The following is a 24,041-nucleotide window of genomic DNA, read 5'->3' as shown; positions in this document are numbered from 1 at the left end:
CTTATGTAGACAATTTACATTTGTTTCTTTATTTACCATATTTGTATGGCCACACTTCAACATATGGTTTCTTGATGGCTTACAGATCACCAGTAGTTAAGTGGTGATATAATATTAAGATTGAAAGCAACAATAAAATGCAGCCTAGAAAAACCCCATTTATTTCTAGCAGCAGAAAAATAAAACAATTAGCAGCTCAGATTAAACTACCTTTAAAAAGATAAAGGGTGAACAAAAATCACCTGGCATCAAAATAAAAGCCATGTCTCCAGGATTATTTTGTAATTTGCAACAAATGTTCCTTCCTCTGACTAAACTTTAGGTCTAGGTTTTTCCTTGCGCAACTGTACAGATTGGTTGCAGCTAAGGTAGAAAGGTGGAAAAGAGGACTGGGCTCCTGCATCTATATGAGTTGTAGAAGAAATTTCAACAGCTTGTCATTCCCTCTTCTATGCAACTATTCCAGGTTCAGGACCCCTGTCCTCTTTTTTCATCTGGCCACCTTAGCCACAATATGGAGTTACAATTTAACTGTATCTATTTAAATATTTAGTATTTATGATAATAAGAATTTTTCATATATGTTAAAATATTTTAACGTTATATTTATCCATTTAATTTATTTAACAACATTTATACCACTTGATTGTAAATAAAACCTTTAAAAGGTTTACAAAAAATAAAACATTATAAATGTCAATTATAGGTAAAGTTAAAAACAGCCATTAAAAATTCAAAATGTAATTAAAATCAACAGTTAAGCAAAAAAAGAAGACTAAAATATATGTCAACTTCTGCATGTCTGGATAGACATGCCAGAAAAAAATGTTTTTAGCAGACTACAGAAAGAGTACAGCAAAGTCACCTGCTCAATTTCAGTGGGCATGGAGTTCCAAAGTGTAGGTGCTTTGCTCGCTTTTGGTTCTGGTTCCACCTGTCATTGGCTCCAGCTCTGACCTCCATTGGCTCTGGCCCCCAAATAATTTTTCCCAGGGTCTACAGCCTCTTATAGAACAAAGTGTCACTGTGTTTGTTTTACATAAAACCTCAGCATTACCAAGGGTGTGGTTCTGATTAGGAGGGAGGATTTGATTTGAATTTACCTGTCCCATGCCAGGCTTGGCACTTCCCTCTTAAAAACAAAGGATAATACTCTTGCAATCTTACTTACTCTTCCCCAACACCCATACATTCTGCTATCTTCCTAACAGAATTATTTGTCTTATGCACAAGCGACAGTCAGTTGGAAGATATTCACTAATAGGCAAAAACCCTTGCGGTTTAAGAATGTCCTTATAGCAAACAGATATTTCTATGAAACTTTTAAAAGTGGGAATATTGGGCAGCTATAATGAATGCTTTAGTGAACTAAAGTGAATGCAGGAAATGAGAAAAGAAGAAGAAACGGGGTTGCTTTAATAGTGAGAAGTGATGTAGCAAAAGCAATTAGGAGCTATAATGCAAAGCCTGAGTGAGTTACATCAGTGAGATTTAAAGGAAAACTGATTAACATAAGCATCATCCAAGTCTATGCTCCAATGGCAAATGCACAAGAAGAGGAATTGGAAATATTTTACATAGAAGTATAGAAAGGAATTGACCACACACCAAAACAAGATGTGCTGATAATCATGGGGGACTGGAATGCAAAAGTAGGGAACAGAGAAGAACTAGGAATTGTGGGGAAATGGGGCTTAGAAGTTAGAAATAGCGCAGAAGAAAGACTTACTGAATTCTGTGAAGCCAATTATTTGTTTCTTGCAAACACATTTTTTGAGCAACCAAAAAGATGACTGTACACATCGAAATCACCAAATGGTCAATATAGGAATCAAATTGATTATATAATTGGTAGCAGAAGATGGAGAAGTTCCATACCTTCTGCGAACGCAAGACCAGGAACAGACTGCAGTACAGATCATGAACTGGTCATATCAAAAATCAGAGTAAAGCTAAAGAACAACAACAAAGCAATCATAATGCCAAAATACAATTTAAATAACTTCCCAGAAGAATATAAATATCAAATAAGGAACAGGTTTGAGGCTTTAAACTTGGTTGACAGATAACCAGAAGAACTAAGAACTGAAGTCAGAGACATTATCATGGAAGAATCCAAAAAGACAATACATCTAGTCAAAAAGAAAGACCTCAATGGATGACTGAGGAAACTCAGTTAAAATGGTTAAAAAGAGAAGGAAAGCAAAAGCAAAAGGAGATAGAAACACAATACAACGACTAGTACGTAGGGACAAAGAAAACTATTACAATAGTTATTGTATAGAAATAGAGGAGGACAACAAAAAGGGAAGAACAAGAGCCCTGTTCCAAAAGATTAGAGAAATGAAAGGGAAATTTAAACCAAGAGTAGAGATGTTGAATAATCAAAAGGGGAACACACTGACTGACCAAGATGAAATAAAAGGAAGATGGAAGCAATACACTGAAGAACTCTATAAAAGCGATGCAAAGATGACAGATTCATTCATGGAGGAACCATATGATGAAGAACCAGAAAATTTAGAGTGTGAGGTAAAAGCTGCTCTTAAAATATTTGGAAGAAAGAAATCACCAGGAACAAATGGCATACCAATAGAGTTGCTACAAGCTACTGAGGCTGAATCTGTCCAAATTTTGACAAAAATTTGTTAACAAATATGGAAAATAAAACAATGACTGGATATACATCCCAATTCCAAAGAAAGGGGATCCCAGGGAATGCAGTAATTATCCAACTATTGCCTTGATATCCCATGCAAGTAAAGTAATGCTCAAGATTCTACAACAAAGGCTCTTACCATATGTGGAGTAAAAAATGCCAGATGTCCAAGCTAGATTTAGAAAGGGAAGAGGCACCAGAGATCATATTGCAAACTTACGTTGGATAATGGAACAGACCAAGGAATTTCAGAAGGAAATCACCCTGTGTTTTATATGTTACAGAAACGCCTTTGATTGTGTAGATCATGAAAAACTATGGAATGCTTTAAAAGAAATGGGGGTGCCATAGCATCTGATTGTCCTGATGTGCAACTTATACTCTGGACAAGAAGCTACTATATGAGGACGGAATATGGTGAAACGTTTGGTTCCCGACTGGAAAAGGTGCAAGACTTTATTGCCCTATTTGTTTAACTACACACAGAACATATCATATGGAAAGTGGGATTGGACCAAGATGAAGGAGGTGTGAAAATTGGAGGGAGAAATATCAATAATTTAAGATATGCAGACGATACCATACTACTAGCAGAAACCAGTAATGATTGAAACGAATGCTGATGAAAGTTAAAGAGGAAAGCACAAAAGCAGGACTACAGCTGAATGTCAAGAAGACTGAAGTGATGACAACAGACAATTTATGTAACTTTAAAGTTGACAATGAGGACATTGAACTTGTCAAGGATTATCAATACCTTGGCACAGTCATTAACCAAAATAGAGACAATAGTCAAGAAATCAGAAGAAGGCTAGGACTGGGGAGGGCAGCTATGAGAGAGCTAGAAAATGTCCTCAAATGCAAAGATGTATCACTGAACACTAAAGTCAGGATCATTCAGACCATGGTATTCCCAATCTTTTTGTATGGATGTGAAAGTTGGACAGTAAAAAAAGTGGCTAAGACAAAAATCAACCATCACCCAGGGAAGAAAGAGAGCCGTTTCCTGCTGCTGTCTACCTGCTTGCTTGCTTGCTGCTGCTGCTTGGCTACCACCACTGCCCTCTCCCTGTTGGACTTCTGCTCTGCAGGTGCCACGGTTTGCAGGACCAGGCCCCCAAGGTACTCAGCCAGCTGTTGCTGATATCATCCACCTGTCCCTTCCCTGGCTGAGGTGGCTCCTGCTTTGCAGATTGCCTGGCTTTTTGTGGGTCTTGAGTTGTGTACCTGGGAGAGAGGACTTGGAGCCAAGTGGGGAGACTTGAGGGAGTACCAATTAGTGTAGTGACAGGTAGAGGGAGATATGGCATTGTGAGGAGGACTTGCCAGGTAAGGGGAACACTGCCCAGTAATAAGAACTCCCTCATTCATGATTTAATTGTGGATGAGGCAGCCGATCTGGCATGTATAACCAAGACCTGAGTGGGTGAGCAGGGAGGAGTCAGTCTCTCCCAGCTATGTCCGCCAGGGTACCTTGTTCAGCATCAGGGTAGACCTGAGGGTCAGGGAGGGGGGTTGTTGTGGTCTGTAGGAGCTGAATCTCCCTCTGCAAGCACCCTGTCCATGTGACTACTGGTCTGGAGTGTTTGCACCTTGTGTTGGGTCAGTGGGACAGACTGTGGATTCTGTTGGTGTACCGCCCACCCCGCTGCCCAACAAACTCCCTAGCTGAGCTGACGGAGGTGGTCTCGGGTATACTGTTGAGATCCCCCAGACTGTTGGTTCTGGGGGATGTCAACATCCATGTCGAGGCTCCCTTATCCAGGGCGGCTCAGGATTTCATGGTCTCCATGACAACCATGGGACTGTCCCAATATGCTATTGGCCCAACACATATAGCAGGGCATACTCTAGACTTGGTTTTTGCAACTGGACATGGAGGTGGTGATCTGAATGTGGGGGCCATACATCAGTCCCTCTGTCATGGACAGATCACTGCTTGCTGAAGTTTAGACTTACAGCGGCTTTTCCCCTCTGCTAGGGTGGGGACCTATTAAGTTGGTCCACCCCCAGAGAATAATGGATCCGGATGGTTTCCAAAGAGCTCTGGGGAGTTTTCCGGCTGATAGGGCTGGCGCTCCTGTCGAAACCCCGGTTGAACTGTGTAATACAGAAATGACCCGGGCGGTTGACATGATTGCTCCTGAGCGCCCTCTCCTGTGTAGTACAGCTCCACGGTATATCCCACAGCTGAGAGCGATGAAACAATATAGGAGACGGCTTGAGTGCAGATGGAGACAAACTCCTAGTGGATGCAATTACACACTGGTAAGTGCCTATGGTAAGCTGTGTTTAGGGGCAGTGAGGGCAGGAAAAAACAACAATATTTTGCTGCCACTATCAAATCATCAATCTGCCGCCCAGCGGAGCTCTTCAGAATTGTCTGGGGGCTATTACACACTGGCCCCAAGGACATGGTAGAACCATCTGAGGCCTGCTGTAATTAAGTCCGCCAGGACTTAGACTCCAGTGTTATAGCAGGTGAATCAAGCAGGGTATCCAGAGCACAGCCTTGTCCCGATTTCTTGGATGAGTTTCAGTTGGTACAACTTGAGGACGTTGACAGGGTGCTTGGACAGGTTCGTGCAACCACTTCTGTGCTGGATCCTTGCCCTTCTTGGCTAATAAAAGCTACCAGGGATGGGACAGCCAGCTAGGCCAGGGAAGTGATTAATGCCTCTCTGCGAGAGGGGGTGGTCCATGGCTGCCTGAAAGAGGCAGTAGTGAAACCACTCCTGAAGAGACCCTCCCTGGACCCAGAAAATCTTAATAACTATAGGCCGGTAGCAAATGTTCCATTCCTGGGTAAGGTCCTTGAACAAGTGGTGGATCTGGGTCCATTTCATTTGGCACGGAAGCTGCCTTGGTCGCCCTGTATGATGACCTCTGTCGGGAGAGAGGCAGGGGGAGGGTGACTCTGTTGATTCTCCTTGATCTGTCAGCGGCTTTCCATACCATCGACCATGGTATGCTTCTGAAAGACTGGCTGAATTGGGAGTGGGAGGTACTGCATGGTGGTGGTTCCGCTCCTACTTGGTGGGTCGGCTCCAGAAGGTGGTGCTTGGGGAACATTGCTTGGCACCCTGGACTCTCCAATATGGGGTTCCACAGGGGTCAGTTCTGTCCCCCATGCTGTTCAACATGTACATGAAACCGTTGGGTGCGGTCATCTGGAGCTTTGGAGTGAGCTGCCATCAGTATGCTGATGACACATAGCTCTATTTTTCCTTTTCATCTTCTTCAGGTGAGGCTGTCAATGTGCTGAACCGGTGCCTGGCTGCGACAATGGACTGGATGAGGGCTAATAAATTGAGGCTCAATCCAGACAAGACTGAGATGCTGCTAGTGGGTGGTGCTTCTGACTGGGTGGTGGATGTCCAACCTGTCCTGGATGGGGTTGCACTCCCACTTCATAGCTTGGGGGTTCTCCTAGAACCATCTCTGTTACTTGAGGCTCAGGTAGCCTTGGTGGCACAGAGTGGCTTCTACCAACTTCGGTTGATGGGCCAGCTACGCCCCTATCTGGACAGAGATAACCTGGCTTCAGTTGTCCATGCTCTGGTAACCTCCAAGTTAGATTACTTCAATGAGCTCTACATGGGGCTGCCTTTGAAGATGGTTCAGAAACTGCAGCTTGTGCAAAATGCAGTGGCCAGATTGGTAACAGGGACCAGATGGTTCAAACATATAAAAGCAATTCTGGCTCGCTTGCATTGGCTGCCTGTATGTTTCCGAGCTTGATTCAAGGTGCTGGTTTTAACTTATAAAGCCTTACATGGCTTGGGACCACACCTTTCCTGACACGAACCCACCCATACACTAGGCTCAACATCCAAGGCCCTCCTCCGGGTGCCTACACCTAGGGAAGCTTGGAGGCTGGCAACAAGGCAGAGGGCCTTCTCAGTGGTGGCCCCCAAATTATGGAATGATTTTTATTTATGAGGTGTGCCTGGCGCCAATACTTATCTTTTCGGTGCCAGGTCAAGACTTTCCTCTTTTCCCAGGCATTTTAGCATGTGTTTTTTTTTCCATTAATTTTTATTCAAAATTTTAAAGACAAAAAACAAAACAAAACAAAAATTATTAAACAATAAAATAAAATGTTGACTTCCAATTTATCGCAGATCAGTTATAAGTCTACAATATATAACAATCCTGTCTCCTAAATTATGTTATAAAATCACTTTCCTCCAGTAATCATCAAATCTCATAAACATTACTTTATTCTTCCCACAAAAAGTCAAAGAGAGGTTTCAGTTCCTTGAGAGATATATCTTTCAATTTTTCTCCAAATAAACATGTCGATTAATCCATCTCATTCAAATCTGTTAGGTCCAATAATTTCAATAGCCATTTTTCCATTATCAATGTTAATTCCATCTTCCATCTTCAATAATCCTGTTAAGTCCAATAATTTCAGTAACCATTCTTCAATTATCAATAATCCTATTAAGTCCAATAATTTCAGTAGCCATTCTTCCATTATCAGTATCCCATAATAATCTTGTTATCATAGTCATAGTCCAAATAAACATATAGATTAATCCATCTCGTCAAACCAGTTTGATCCAATGCTTTCAATAGCCATTCTTCCAATATCAATATTGATTCCATCTTCCATCTTCAATAGTCCTGTTCAGTCCAGTATTTTCAGTATCCATTCTTTCATTATCAGTATCCCATATTAATCTTGCTGTCATAGCCATAGTCATATAATAAGAGTCTGATGGGAATTTCCTTTATCACAAATCTTTTCTTGCCATCGATTCTGAATATGTTGCTGAGATATTGTTGTAAAGTCATATCTCTGTTCTTCTTTTTTACAAAATGCACTGGCTCATCTCTTAAGAATTTTTCCATTGTCACATATCTGTAGTCAATTCCATAGATTTTTTCTATATCAAGCTCCATCACATCATTCCAGTCCAAACAATTATCCAAGACATTGATAACTTTATCTCTATTATCTTCATTAATTTCTTCAGAGACAACGTTAAGTTCCAAACAATAAACTTTATTTCTAGTATCCATAAACTCCAGATCTTTTTCCAATTCTACATTTGTTCCAATCTCCAGAGCTTGTATCTTCCCTTTAATTTTTCTTTTCTCATCTCTAATCTCAACAATCTCCTCTCTCACAGAATCCACTATTTCTTTAAACTCTTGCGTCATTTTGCTAAATTCATTTTTCATCTCCTGTCTACCCTGTCTCAGGGTTTGTTTCGTTATCTCAATCTCATCCATTATTTTCTGGAACATAATTTCTTCCATGGTCTCAGCCACTTTCCTGATTGCCATTTTTAAAACCACAAAAACAAAAATTATTTCAGTCACAATTGGGTTAATATTCCAGGCTCGATGAAATCACAGTGTAGACAGTACAGCCTGCCTTATCTCTTATGTTCAGGAATACAAAACAGATTTAGTTCCCAGCTTCAAAAGAGTTAGTGGCGTCATGAACAAGTAGATTCGTCAAAATGAAATAGACCAAAAAGAAAATAATCCCAAACATATAATGCTCCAAAGTTCATAAATCAAATTTATTTATTTTTTTCCCTCCTCGAAATAGAAATCCCTCTTCCGTTTGTATCTTTAGAATGCACTTCCAGGCCAGCTTTTTGCAATAAAAACTAAGATAGGCTTTTTCAATTTCTTTCCTCCTTAGTTTCGTGAATAAAGGAGAAAATTTTTAACTCACCCAGAAGATCTTTATAGCTGATTCATTGACAAATCTCTTTTTGCAGCAACGATTTAAACCAAATGAAAAAAAAAAATAGAAAGAAGGATGCTTGCTTGTTGAAGTCCGTTCTTCTTTAAAGAAAAGATAAACGTGTCACTTATTCAGCTAGAGCTTGATGGACGTCCTCCGGCATTGCTGGCTGAACCTTCTCTCACAAATTAATGAGATCCAGTCCTTCCAAACAAAAACAGGCTTTTATGGTTAATCTCTACGTCTCTCCCTGCCCGGGAGAGAATCTTCACCAGTCAAAAAGAACGTTCTGACTGATTTAAGCTGAAAAAGCTTCTTCTGAGACGAGAGCTCGTCTCAAAAAGCAGGCACAAGCGAAGTCACCCTTCCCGGAAGTCACATTTTAGCATGTGTTTTTAAATTGCTTTTTTAAAATGTGTTTTTAAATTTGTATATTTGTTTTTAATGTTTTTAATTGTTGTAAACTGCCCAGAGAGCTTCGGCTATGGGGCGGTATACAAATTATTTATTTATTTATTTATTCATTTTGTATCCCGCCCTTCCTCCCAGCAGGAGCCTAGGGTGGCAAACAAAGCACTAAAACACTCTAAAACATCATAAAACAGGTCTTAAAATACATTAAAACAAAACAGCATTAAAAACATTTTTAAAAAACAACTTTTAAAAGGGTTAGAAACATTATTAAAAAACATATTAAAGAATTCTGACACAAATGCAATAAATAAATAAATAAATTTGAAATGTGGTGTTGGAGGAGAGCTTTGTGCATACCATGGACTACGAATAATTGGGTGTTAGAACAAATTAAACGGTTATCATACTTTGGACACACAGTGAGAAGACATGATTCACTAGAAGAGATAATAATGCTGGGAAAAACAGAAGGGAGTGGAAAAAGAGGAAGACCAAACAAGAGATGGATTGATTCCATAAAGGAAGCCACAGACCTGAACTTACAAGATCTGAACAGGGTGGTTTATAACAGATGCTATTGGAGGTCACTGATTCATAAGTCGTAATTGACTTGAAGGCATATAACAACAACATAGTGAATGCATCAGGGGAGCAGGAGACCTGAACTCCTCTCTGAGATATTGTACTGCCCCACAAATTTGTAAAAATGCAAACACAATTTGGGTTGGTCTTTCATAGTCCAATCCACTTCCTGTATAGCTTCCTACGTCGATTCCTGTGTAGCTGTGTATGCCTGTGAGAATATGGTGAGTGGTGTCAACACCTGTAATCAGCCCAAATAACAGAAACAAGACATATGCTGTGCTGATCTTGTTTTAGCAGGGAGAAAGCAACAATATTAAGACAGTTGATATAGTTCATATATTCAGGTTAAATATGCTTGATTTACTTTGCAATTTTAGTGAAGTTTCCTATGGTAAATTATTTTCTTTTGCTTCTGTTTCTGTGAATATGTGAAGTAGAGCAACACTTTCCATAATTTACACTTAAAAACTCCAAAACCAATTGTGGAATAATGGCACTGAATGGACATGAGGAGTGTCTCAGTTTGCACAAGACAAAACAGTGGGAGATGAAATAAATCCTAGCAAATTTCTATATGTTTTTAATTGACCATGCCCACCCTTCTTTAGGGTGGAGTGGTTCAAGCATAATAACAGGGCTGACCACCGAAAGGGGCCTCTCCTTAGGGTGGGAGGGTAGTGCTCCCGTTCCGTGATCTGCGGCAGCATCTGCTCCCAACCCTGCCATGGATCACAGAGATGGAGCTCCCAGGCACCCCCCCATACAACTGCACAGGCCTGCAACATCCACCAGCATGCCCCACCTACCTCTCCTGTTGCAGTGAATGCTGTGTGTGCAATGAAGATGGCGGGTGAGGCTTCCCTAAGGGGCTGATGCCCCTGCCGCCATCTTAGTTGAAGGGAGGCATTGCGTGCACTCCCCAGGTTACTTTGGGGGATGCCATGACTGTTTAAAATGAAGTAAATGTCTGGTGTGGGAATGGCCCCCTGATTAGCCAAGCCAAATAGCTGTGAGTCTGGCTTTTAGAACACTGACAGTTGGTTCTTACTGAGCATGCCTAAGAAATCATAGACTCCAATGTTAATTCTTAAAAATTAATTAAAAATCAGCCATGCATTCTTTCAACTTTTGAACTGCAGAAGATGAAGGTCAGAATATGGGGCAAGGTCAGTAATAGAAATACATGTACTCTGTGAACATGGCTGATTTTTAACAAATTATGAGACCACTGACAGAAAAAAGTCCAACAGGTGTCTGGATTGTTTTACTCTTGTATTAGACTTTGAACTCTAGATTCTCTTTGAGTGTTTTGTGTATCATCATGAAAACTTAGAGGGTTGTTAAGCAAGCGTTTCTGATTTCAGGACTATACGTTTTGTAAGGTTTTGTTTTGAAATGAGCTTATGGGACACAGCAGAATGCATGGGGGTATTTTCAATTTAACATGGTGGAATGTAAAAAATCCATGCTGGCTATAGTATACAGCCACTCTTGTAGCTGTATAATTCAGGAAATTGAACTTATTTCCAGATCAGCTGAAGGTATAAGATGGTCCCCCTGCCCTGACTGTGGCAGCCCAATTAGAGACAATGGTTAATTTGATCCTTACCAGAGTCGCGTTAGAAATGTTTTCTTTCAGACATGTTTGAATGTCTAGTTCAGTCATTAGTAAAACACTGAGATGAGCTTTTCTTTGGTGCAGTTCTAATTGAATCTGATTTTATCAGTACTTTGAGTTGCTTCTTCCACTATGAAGAACAAATTAGAGGAATGGGGGTGGCCAAGGTCATTCTGACATCAGGCCATGATGACCTCTTCTCTGTTGTCTACTAATAAGAAGGGAGAATGATGTACAAATATAAAGGAATATGTGCTAATCATCTATGGAAAGCAGTTCAGCTTAATTTAAATTTGGGTTTGATAATAAAATAAATAAATCTTGACTCCTTGAAGCCTGTGGTATCTGAAGTCCCCTTCTCACACTAGGTTTCTGGTGTAGGAGTGCAGTTCTTTCCCATGCTTCTTGAGAAAACTTGGACCACAAGGTGGTATAGCTCTTCCAATGAATAGAATCGCCATTCCTGAAAACACAGCTGAGGGAAGGACCTGAATGCAGGTCCCTTCCTTGTGGCTTGAGGCTCCTCCTCTTATCTTTGCAGCATGGCCAAGAGCTGTGAGTCAACAGCTTCATGCTCATGCTCATGGACAGGCAGACCTAATCTTTCCCTTCCACAGTTGCTGATATATACATAACTGTATTTTCACATATTTATGTTGTATAAATGTTATATTATATAAAATATTATACCATATTTATGTTATATACATATGTTAATTTTTATTGGCATAACCTGTTAATTAAAATGGCTGAAAATGGAGAGAATATGTACTTTCCTGTTAAAGGCCTATGGAAGAGTTTCATAGCCTTAAGAGTGCAATCCTACTGCTCTACAATGTTGATGGCTGTGGTGGTGGTGTGGTGGTGGTGGTGAGGAGAATGTGTAGGTTCTTCCCTGCTGGCCCCTGCTTCTGCCCTAGCTGGTACAAGCTGGCATGGCATGAGATGTGGATGTCATGCGACCTACCCACCACTCAGGATTGCTCTCTATGATGTGATACTGTTATAATGAGCCACACTTACTAAATTACTTCTGTTCAGCAATGGATGGGATAGTGGGGCTGCGCTGTTAACTTGACCTCCATCTGGCTGAGTCACTGGAGCATGCTGGGATGGAGACAGAAATAGGTGACAAGGTTGGTGTAGTGTAAATGTGCTGGTGGACCCACTCCAGTGCTCCTGCTGGTGCATTTACACCATGCTGACTTCACCATTGCTGTGCCCTTCCCCTTCTGCCTTCCGGAATGTTGCAGCAACTCAGCCAGGCAGAGGTGCTTTTTGCTCCTTTTCCTAGTGTTAAGTTGGTAGGCTGAGGAATGTGTGGCATGGTAGACCTGAGAGGAGAAGCAATATAATATATAAGCGCTAGTAAATAAATTGATTCGCCGATGGAGAGTGAAACAGCTTTTAAATTACTTACATCTTAATTTACTTTTCTTTGCTTTTATCCTAGAGGAAGAAGGATACTTTTAGTCAGCAATTCAGCCCAAATAGTACATCTATAGGCGCACTTAATTAGAATTCAGTGGACATACCTGTATGAAGGATTGCTGCCCTATAGCATAATCCTAAACACATCCATGCAGAAATAAGTCCTATGGGTCTTTTTCTGTACAGAGTGTGTTTAGGATTACAGCCTTCATGGGTGTTATTACACACAGAGAGTTGTTAATAAAAGAATAAGGAAGCCTGGCAATATGTCTTCTTATCAAGATATTAGTTTTTTAGATTTGTGCTGCAATCCCATGTACTGGGAGTAAGTCCCAATGAACTCCATGGGACTTACTTCTGAGTTAATACGCATAGGGTTGTGCTGTTTGGGAAAGTGATTTATAAACATTAGTTGATCATAATTAATACCTTTGTTTTGTTCAGGTGGATAATAAACTGTTGGATGAAAATAAAAAATTCTACTACTTAGCAAATGTTATTTAATGTTTTCCCTCCCATTGGTACTGTTTCTTCCCTGCCTTAGACTTCATTCACTTTATCTTGGGCAACATACCTGTTAGCAAAGCACCCAGAAGTACAGCATTCTATCTATAAAGAGATAGTCAATAACTTGGGGAAAGATAAAATCCCTAATGCACATGATGTTCCCAACTTACCAATGATTAGAGCCCTTCTCAAAGAAACCTTGAGGTAAGTGTAGAAAAACTAAGTGGACAATTATAAGCTTTTATGATTTTCTTGTTGCAACTTGTCTTTGTGTTTTAGCTAAATTGCAGTTGCAATTTTTTCATTTTTATTCTTCTTTATTTTCTATATTAGGGTATATCACACTATGCCCTGTAGTTATAAGTAGCAATTTATGTCTGCATCCCTATGGCCATTTTTAAGAGTAAGCTACTATGTTCTCAGTAGGACTTGGTTCTGACTAAACATGGTTTGGATTGGGCTGAAAGTTTCCTACTTTATAGAGAACAATCTCTGAGTTCCTTCTGAGTCAATTATTTGGAGGACTGAGCCAACAGGTCCAAATGCTTGTTCTACCTACAACTGCACAAGATTGCCATAATTCTCTAAACTAAGTTTAAAGTTTAGCCCCTAAGTTGTGGAATTCCCTCCCTATAGAGGTGCTTCTGGCACCTTCACTATATAGTTTTTGGCAAATGCTAAAGACACACTTCTTTACCCTGGCCTTTGGTCTTGAGATGCATGCTTTCAGAACTCATCCTATTCTTGTGATTGAAATGTGTGTGTAATGCTACTTTCCCTCTCCCTTTTATATGCAATGAGAGAAGATTGGAAACTTCCACTTTAGCTTTTCAGCTAACCACTGTGTCCATTATGCCTGAACTCAGGGAACTGCAGTCTGTTCTAGGTGGGGTTGCCAGGTTCTTGGCCTGAGACTGATCCTGTATCTTTAGGAGAAGAGAAGGTCAGCCAAGTGCAGGTGTTCTTGCAACACTGTAATGAGAAAAACCACAAGGTAAAATTCTCCCTCCTCCCCCCCCCACAACTTTTACAAATACAGAAGACCTCTTGGAGGCTGGGCCTGGCAACCAAGAGGTCTTCTGTATCTTTAAAAGTTGTGCAGGGGGAAGGGAGAATTCCACCTTGTGGTTTTTCCCATTACAGAGTTGCAAGAACACCTGCACTTGGCTGACCTTCTCTTCTCCTAAAGATACAGGATCAGTCTCAGGCCATGGACCTGGCAATCCTAATTCTAGGTACAGTAGGTTACAACAAACCAGTTTTAAACCATGGCTTGTTATCCTAATTTGATACCTAATAATAGTTAGAACAAAGCATGGCTCCCGAATTCAGACATAACTGGAAACAGTGGTTTTCAATCTCCTTTCATGCACAGAGGAGAAGTGTATGAGTCCGAGGCTTATGCAAGCTCATTCTTATACCAGGAAATCAGGGGTTCCTACTACACCTGAATGAAACCTCTGTGTCCAGCAATGCCTAGTCAGCTGCCTGAAGGAAGGTTACAAGGAAGGCATGGTAGAGAGAGAGATTCTTTGTTGTTGATTTTGTTAGCAAAGATAGCTGGGGGTATATTGCCTTTGAATATAGTTTACTTTTAACTGGTATAGCTAATAGTCATTAATAGATCTATTATCAGTGAAGCTGAGGGATTCTTTTTGAATGACATGCTAGTAGCCATTGTAACATCAAGTGGCAATGGTGGAAAGATGAAATACAATTTTAACAAACAAATATTTCTTAAGTTGATAATGTGTTGCATGAGATGGAATTCCTCCTCATGTTTCTCCCAGGAATGTAATTATATGACCTCAGTACTATTAAATTCCTCTGATCAATTTAATTCTATGACCTTAATGGGGACGGGAGTAAGCTTTCACTCCGTCCATGTCACTCATAACTTTCTAAACCTGTCTCATAGCTTCTGTAACAGCACAATCAAATGCATATTTACTTAGAAGTAACTCCCACTGTGTTCAGTGGAGATTACTCCCTGGTGAGTGTGTTTCGGATTAGTTCTCTTTAAAAATAAAAACTCTAAAAAGGATGCTCTGTCTCCTATATCATTTTAGGTTGCCATCCATGCACATTTACCAGAGTAATCCTACTGAATATAGTGGGAGTTACTTCTGAATAAACATGTATAAGATTATATTGCATATTGCTTTATTCTATATCTTCTCCAGTTTGACATTATCTTTATTGAGTTGGGTTGACCTGCACACAGTAGCCCAAATATGGATGCATTATAGAGCTGTAAAGGTTTAGAAAATGGCATTATGATACCTTCTTCATTGCTGTAGGACACTGCATTCAAGATTCTGTGTGGTTTCAGCTAATTTAGATTCTATGTATGAAGTTAGGATTTTTTTATGTCTCTTGAGTGTTTATTGTTGTACTTATGTTGAATTTCATTTGACATTGTATTGTCTAGTCACTCAGTTTAGGATTTTGTCATCCTAAATAATTTGATCTTTTCTGTGAACTTGGCTACCTCATTATTCAATTCATTTATGAAAAAGTTAAGAGACGCCAGTCCTGAAGCAGATCCTTGGGGATCCCCCTGTTTACTTGGCTACATTGTTGAAAATGTTTGCTTATTCCTACCTTCTGCTTTCAATAATTTAACCAATTTTGGTGCCCTGGTCTTGTATCTAATGAATGCTAATTTTTTTATAGGGCCATTGGTCAGGGTATTTGTTAAAAGCTTTTTTTTTTTAATCCAAATTAGAAATGGACTGCCTTCAAGTCGATTCTGACTTATGGCGACCCTATGAATAGGGTTTTCATGGTAAGCGGTATTCAGAGGGGGTTTACCATTACATTCCTCTGAGGCTGAGAGGCAGTGACTGGCCCAAGGTCACCCAGTGAGCTTCATGTCTATGTGGGGATTCTAACCCTGGTCTCCCAGGTCATAGTCTAACACTCTAACCCAGCCTTTCCCAACCAGTGTGCCACAAGATGTTGTTGGACCACAATTCCCATCTTTCCTGACCATTGGCAATGCTAGCTGAGGCTGATGGGAGTTGTGGTCCAACAACATCTGGAGGCACATTGATTGGGAAAGGCTGCTCTAACCACTACACCACACTGGCTCTGTACAATGTTTACTCATAGCTTGTATCTTCCTATTTGAGGACATCTTTAAATAATTCTAAAATATATATAATATTACAGGAATTGAATATCTAATTGACATTTGTTTGTAGGTTATTTCCAGTGTTACCAGGAAATGGTAGAGTAACCCAGAAAGATATGATTGTTGGAGGATACTTGATACCTAAAGGGGTGAGTTGTACAATGGCTTTATGAAAGGAGTGCAAAAGAATGAAATTGCAGATTTGCTCTGGACACATGAAACTACCTTTACTAGGAAATGTTCCATTATGTGAAAGTCTCATTTAATTTTAGTCATGTGCAGGGACATTGTTAGGGATCCCAAGCCCCATTTCCTTTGCTGTGGACACAGGATCCCCCCTTTTTTAAAATCCACCATCTTAAATTTACAGAGGCATCTATACACATAAATGTGCATATGCAAAGTTATGCAAATTTGTGTCATGGGCTTGTTTACTGATTTTTCTTTCTTTCTTTCTTTCTTTCTTTCTTTCTTTCTTTCTTTCTTTCTTTCTTTCTTTCTTTCTTTCTTTCTTTCTTTCTTTCTTTAAAATATTTCTATCCCACCCTTCTACCCTATAATAGGGCACTCAGAGCAGCTTACAAAAATAAAATCAAACATGTACATAATAAAATTGTAAACAGTAAAATCACAAAAACATTAAAATAAATTAAAATACATAAAATACAATTAAAATACATAAGTACCTAGGAACACCTAGTCACTTGGGATCTTATCTTAAAACATAGATACTTTTTTTACATTCTACAATTATACTGTAAAGTATCCTTGACGTATTTGAGTGTTGGAACTGGTAACCTGAAAGTGAACATTTCTGATAATTACATTTTATTCTGCTGTCCACTGATACAAAGATGGGTAAAACAGTGACCCAAAGATTAGGAACAGAAGATGCTAGAGGACTATAGCCTAAGGTTATCTAAACTAAGAATCACTCATCTTTTATCCTTGTAAGTAATACGTATCAGTGGATTTAGTATCTGAGATGAGCTGCTTCAGTATTTCACTTTGCTATGTTAGTGAACAGAGAATATACTGGGCATTTAGAGAAGCCTGCTGAACCATTCATTCTCACCACTCTTGGTCCACTTTCTTCCACTGTCTTGTTCTCTCTTACACTTCAGAATGTCTTTGAGAACATGCTGCGCAGCAATCCACACAAATGCAATGCCATACATGATCCCCTCCCATGTAGCTGAGGAGGACTATAGTAGGCAACCCTGCTTATTGCTCTTGAGTCACATCCAGGGGCAACACATATATCTTGTTTATATTTTTATCAATATGAAGATACTGATATATATCCAAGCCAGTTTCTGTCTTCTGGTCACACAACACTTCTAGAACGAACTCATATCCTATTTGAGACAAAATCAGTGTAGTGGGGTTCTTAAAAAAAAGATTTTGCCCTGAAGCTGCATGTCAATCACCCATTCAACCCTCCTAATAAAAGAAAAGCTATTGATAATGATGCAACTAACTGAAGCATCAACAGCACCATCTAGTTTTCTTTCATCACATTTACGTCAAATTTAGCACAATGTGTTCCTTGAGCTTGCCTTGAGACACACACAGTTGATTTACGAAGTGTTCTAGCTATGTAAGGTAATCATCTAATGAGTAACCCTTTTTTCTAACCAGAAGAATCTAGACAGACCATCCTTTTTGTGAAGTTAAAACAGTATAGTTTTCAATCCAAACTTTATATAAACAAATCATTTGTTTTGTCTAATTTAGGCTGAAATCCTATACACATTTGGGCTGGGAGTAAGTTTCATTGAAATCACTGTTCTCACTTGTAAGTACACATGCATAGGATTGCATTCTTAGCATATTAACTTGTCTAATGCCTTTTAAACTCCAGCAACAATTGCACTGTATTCCCCTTGTGAATAATCTGAATTTATATAAAACTGTAAAAATGTTTATTTAGGAAATTATTATATTATAATGTATTTGTTTCATTAGACCCAACTGGCACTCTGTCATTATGCTACATCATATCAGGAAGAGAATTTCCCATTAGCAAATGAGTTCCAACCTGAGCGCTGGCTAAGGAAAAGCAATATGGACAGGGTGGATAATTTTGGCTCCATCCCCTTTGGTTATGGTATTCGGAGTTGTATAGGAAAAAGAATTGCTGAACTTGAAATTCACCTTGCACTAATCCAGGTAAGCAGGCTACTAAATCATGTCTCCTTGCAATATAAAATATGTATAACATTTTATTTTTCAAACTGCAGATTAATCACCTGAACCAGCAATGACTTTATTTTCAGTGAGATTGCTCACATATTTAAAGTTTAGCACGTGTATACATTTTTGCAGGGATCAGTGCCTATAAATGTAATGCTAATAATTGACTTAGGTAAGGTTGAAATCTTATATCCTCTAACATGGGAGTAAGCCCTATTAAACTCAATAGGATTTGTTTCTGAGTAGACTTGTATAGCTTTGCAGTGTTAGACACAATCCTCAAAGTGCTCATCTGGTAGAAATCCTATGGACCATTAGACCAGCCTTTCCCAACCAGTGTGCCTCCAGATGTTGTCAGACTACAACTCCCATCAGCCTCAGCCAGCATTGCCAATGGTCAGGAAAGATGGGAGTTGTGGTCCAACAACATCTGAAGGCACACTGGTTGGGAAAGGCTGCATTAGACTGTAAATCTCAGTACAGTACTGTTGAATTCGCCAGAAAGAAACTATAGATTTATGATTCATGTCAGTCTCAATTAAGCCAGCTTTCCCAAGTCTTAAATTATCTGAGATACTTAATGATGAAAGCACCCACTTATATAATTTCTGATGTACTTCCCCTAAGGCAGGGTTGGGAACATGATTGATTTTGACATATGGCAGGGCCTTTTACCCATCAACAACCTGATGATACGTGACACAAAACAAAACAAAAAATGTTTGCAGGTGTGGCTCAGGCTGTGACTACAGAGGAAGATCCTTTCCACCACTGGCTTCATTTCAAGCTGGTGATATAAAGAGATACTTGGGCTTATAGTGAGCCTTGATTTGAGGCTTGCTGTAAGTTCAGATCCTATCCTGTTTGCCCAAAGTATTGATCAGTTGTTTGGTACTTACAGAAAGCCAGTGTTGGGCAGACATCAGCTGTGCTATAGAGTTCTATCTTCTACACTTACAACCCAATCTTGCAGTTGTTTACTGAGAAGTAAATCCCACTGTGTTCAGTGGAGTTTACTCCTAGGTAAATGTGCATAGGATTGAAACCTTGAGATGCAATGCTAAGCATGTTTACTCAAAGGTAAGCCCTGCTGAATTCAATGGGGTTTATTTTCAAGTGTGCAATCCAGTACACACTTACCAGGGAATAAGTCCCATTGAACCCAAAGGAGCTTACTTCTGAGTAGACATGTATTGGTTTGCAGCCTTAGTCCATCTTTTATGCCTTCCAAAAACAACTGTGTGGAAAACTCATGAAGTCTGCTCTGTCACATACGGATCTGTAGACTGGACAAAGGGCCAAACAGTTGGGCCCTTTCAGTACTTGCTTATTCTCATAAACAGTGGTTAATTTCTAAAGATAAGTTCTGGTGATCACAGCTGATCTGATAATTTTGAAAATGTTAACTAATAGGCCAAAAAAACCCTTTCAGTTTAAGAATGTACCTATAGCCAACAAATATTTCTATCACGCTTTAAAAAGGAGGGGAATTGGGCAGCTATAGTGAATGCACCAGGGGAGCAGGAGACCTGACCTCCTCTCTGAGATATTGTACTACCCTACAAATTTGTAAAAAGGCAAACACAATTTGGATTGGTCTTTCAGAGTCCAATCCCTGTGTAGCATGGAAGAATTTGGCCTGTTAGTGATTTTCCCTGTCTTTTAAATCCAAGAGGTAAGAAATGGGATCCTGTGCAAGTTTGCTGAGAATGAATTGATCATTTGCTTACTTATTGAGTTCGATGGAATTTATGCTTAGGATAGGTGAAATTGACCACGGGGAAGGGGGAGGAGAAGGGGGAGGGAGAGGGGGAAGAGAGACAAGGGGTAGAGGAGAGGGGGAGGGGGAAGGAGGAGGAGACGAGAGGAGGACGGGAGGAGGAAGGAAGGAAGGAGGGGAAATGAGACAGAGGAGGGGAAGGATAGGTTTGATCATTTGTATGCTTATTGACTTCAGTGGGATTTAATCCTGTGCAATCATGCTTAGGATACGTGAAACTGACCTGAGGGAGGGGGGAATGGGAGAGGGACAGGAGTAGTAGAGAGGAAGGTGGAGGGGAGAGTGGGAGAAGATAGGGTGAATAGGCACTGGGCAGAGGGACAGCCCCTTTCCTTTCCAAAAGGAAAACATTGTGAACAGTATCATTGTTTTTCAGGGTTTCCCCCACCTTTTTATTCTTCAGCAGACACATGTAGTCTCCCACCCAAATTTAAACCAAGTGGCCCTGACCACATCCACACCAGAGATATATTCCATTTTAAACAGTCATGGCTTCTCCCACTCTCATGGCTGTGTAATCTCATTGTAATGTTCCCCTAACTGTCAATATCCCCTTCCAGTTCCTTAAGTGGACAGCATAAGGGGTCAGCATAGACCCTAGCATATACTGAATTACCCCTGGATCAATGACTCACCTCTCTCACTGGGTAATCATATTTTCCCTCTCTCATAATATGAGAATTTGAGTCACAGAATAAAATGGATTAGCAGTAGGGTCAAAGAAGAGAAAGCACATTAGACAATAGTTAAACTACAGAATTACTGCCACAAGTTGTGGTGGTAATGACCATTGCATAAACTGGCTTTAAAAAAGGGCTAGCCAAATTAATGGATGACAAGTATTCATGGAGGACAGCTGTTAGCCATGATAGATAAATGTAACTGCATGTTCAGGGGCAATGAAAATCAGTTGCTAGGGGACGAACAATTTGAGAGGGCTGATGTCCTTCAAGTCCTGTTTGTCCTAGACAGAAGCATCTGTCTAACCTCCGTTGGAAACATGGCTCCTTGTTCTGAGCCTGCAGGACTCTTTGTATATTGTAATATGTTCACTAGATTCTGCACAATGTAGACTGCAAGGACTATGAGTATTGTTGTTGCCTTTCTCACACTCAGTTTTTAAAATTAATTCTAGTATTGTTCCTTTTTTTCAAGCTGCTTCAAAATTTTGAAATAAAATTTTCTCCAAAAACCAAATCAGTTTATGCCAAAACCCATGGACTATTGACTCCTGCAGACTCTATCAATGTGAAATTTGCTGACAGGAAATGATAGTAGAACCTTGAAGCTTCCTAGCCTGACGTCTGACTGAAATGAGCTGATGGTTCTCTTCGCCATGATGGGATTCCTGTAATCAAGTTTTAGATGTCTCCCTAGAGATTTATCTTTCTACTAGTAAACAATTATATATGTTCACACAGAACATTATGTAAGTACAAATTAGAATAATTCCTTTTTATGCTGGGAATCCAGTTTGGGAGAGATGGTAAAAGCAACAGATACACCAATTCAGCATCGTAACCTTTAAACACACAACATTGTCTTTGAGATTCCTTAGGAGGAACTGAGAGTTTCATTTTGAGCTGCCACCACCACATATCTACGTTCCAGTAAATGACAGGCAAAGGGTAATCACTTCATCACCTCCTTCCAACTTGATTCCAATTGTTAGCCAATTGCCTGTGCTAAAAGGCAATCATTAGTGATGGCTGATAATGAGATAATTGGTAACAGATTTACATTCTCAAGATAGCTGCACATGAGTAGCATACATACAAACTTATTCTTAAAGATAAGCATTTCTTTGTGTGATGAAGTGGCGGATAAACAGTGGTTAGTAAAATTTGTTTTCTTCAGTGCTTTTTGTGGATATCCCACCTTTACTTTGGTTCATTTTTGGATAGTTTGGTGTATTAACTATAATGCATCAAAATTAGGATAATGTTTTGAAATATAAAGACATTTTAAAGAAAATTATAAAACTTATAGGCTGTGTAGATTCCACAGTTTGATTTCTGTTCCCTGAAAGCTTTTTTGGAATAATGTACAAAATGAAATTACATCAATAAGCCACACAAATGGTACAAGAATAAATTTTTATATTTGTCAATTTTTAAATTTACAATTATTACAAATACACTTTTCTTTTTAAATAAAGATTTTACTTTAATATTTTGACAGTCTTCTTTTAACTGCACACAGTATATTCTGCTTTTACATAAAGCTTTATTATTTATGTGAGCTACTGCCCTCTCTAGGACAGATAGGTGAATGACATGGTGTTTATGTACTTGAGAAATGTGCACTTTGTACTTGTTCATTAAGCAATTTACATAGCTAGTGACAACTAGACAAATTTGTGTTTGAAGCTTTTTACCATTGTCGGATTGAAAGAGAGCAATGTGACATTTATACAGAAAACATTAAAGAGATCACCTTATATTGAAATATTTTATATCTTCAGGTAAAAGTTTGCTAACAAGAATGAACATAGGCATTTTAAAATCACATTGATATATGCAGAAACATATGAAAATTATTCACTTTGAAACATTTACATTAAATATTTCAGGCAAATTATTACTACTTGATCTACCATGACCTTCACTAATCTCAATTTTACACTAATTTTCCAAATGTGTGAGAATTTGCCCAACTTTCTCAGAAAGTCCTCTGTGTATCTCTGGGTATTATCCACAAAGAAGAGTTTAACAGAGAAACAAAACTTATATGCCTTCAATATTTAGGCTTGCTTTCATGAAACTCCCTGAAATTGCTTAACTAGGGATAAAGGAACTGATTTTCAGTTTGAATTCTTTATAAAGCTGCATTTTGGACTGTTGCATTAGTTGTCTTAAAAATTATAGTAAGTGTTTCTGGTAATCTTTTGTAAATTAATATTTCATATTATGTAAAAATAAAGAGGAAAACATTTTAATAATTTACTATCATTAATAAATACTTTAAATTACTTTGATAATTTCCCCTATTTGTCCTTTAGTCACAGTAAAGTAATTATATATCAGCCCTGGTGTTTTGTCTGAAATTTTTGCAATATCAGCTACTTTAAAAGCAAAAGCCATTACAGGGCTATTCTGCCTTATGTCAGCAATCCAAATGAGCCATAATTTATCAACTCTATCTACATGCACAAAAACATCAAAACTTTTTTCTAAGAATTGCTTTCAAAGTGCAAACACTAATAATATATTTCAGCATAAACAACAAAGAGTCTTGTGGCACCTTGAAGATCAACACATTTGTTATGGCATAATCTTCTTTGGACTGTAGTCCACTTCATCAGATTCACAAAAGCAATTCATAATAAATGTGTTAGTCTTTAAGGTGCCAGGTAGCAGTAAAAGGACTGATATGAGTGTTGTCAAAAAGGAGGAAGTATGCAGCTGTTGGCATGAAAGATCCCAAGAATAACAATGCATATTATTATGCATTATTATATTATTATTTTATATTATATTATATTATTATTATTATGAGATTGTACATAATTCCCAGTTTTTTAAAAAAGAGATGCAGAGATACATTGCCTGGGAGAGAGAACAGAAATAGCATAGTTGGCATCAAGCTGCATATTTATCTTTTGCTGGATCAGAAATGATGAAGTGTAGGTGCTAGGAACTGAAACTTAAGCCAATCTGCCTCTCGTGCACATCCTAGATGTTGCAAAAGCTAACCACACTCTTTGGCCCTAGAATTCATTCATTCTGTACATATTCAATTCTACAATATAATAATGCCATCAATAAAATTTATGCTTCATCTTTAAAACCACTCCAGCTGTAGAAAAATTAGTGTAGTGGTTCTAGTGTCCTTGATATTTTTCTTTTTTTCCTTTTGCAATTGATCTAGCAACTCTATATCTCCCAAACCCTCTCGCTTCAATTCAGGAAAAGTTAGTTGTGCTTATATGCTGTTTCAATGGAACGTAAAGCATGAAAAGTTATTTCTGGACTGAACCCATATTTTGTATTATTTGGTTTATCC

At 39.0% G+C, this 24,041-nt stretch overlaps 1 protein-coding gene across 4 annotated transcripts in view; it reads left to right on the top strand.

The window, feature by feature from the left end:
• Positions 1-22,953, top strand: part of LOC133378195 (cytochrome P450 27C1) — a 59,550-nt gene extending 36,597 nt beyond the window's left edge. For 3 of the 4 annotated variants that reach the window (XM_061612976.1, XM_061612977.1, XM_061612978.1), the window contains exons 6-9: positions 12,962-13,128; positions 16,131-16,209; positions 18,029-18,232; positions 21,192-22,953. In XM_061612976.1, coding sequence (XP_061468960.1) covers positions 12,962-13,128; positions 16,131-16,209; positions 18,029-18,232; positions 21,192-21,308 — 567 coding nt within the window. In that variant the 3' untranslated portion in view covers positions 21,309-22,953. Of the gene's footprint in view, positions 1-12,961; positions 13,129-16,130; positions 16,210-18,028; positions 18,233-19,861; positions 19,932-21,191 lie in introns of all 4 variants that reach the window. The other variant, XR_009760912.1, reaches the window with a different exon arrangement.
• Positions 22,954-24,041: the final 1,088 nt, after the last annotated feature.

Source organism: Rhineura floridana, chromosome 2, assembly GCF_030035675.1.
Source record: "Rhineura floridana isolate rRhiFlo1 chromosome 2, rRhiFlo1.hap2, whole genome shotgun sequence".
Taxonomy (NCBI): Eukaryota; Metazoa; Chordata; class Lepidosauria; order Squamata; family Rhineuridae; genus Rhineura; species Rhineura floridana.
The sequence above is the reverse complement of the archived record's forward strand: the minus strand, read 5'-3'. Positions and strand labels throughout refer to the sequence as shown.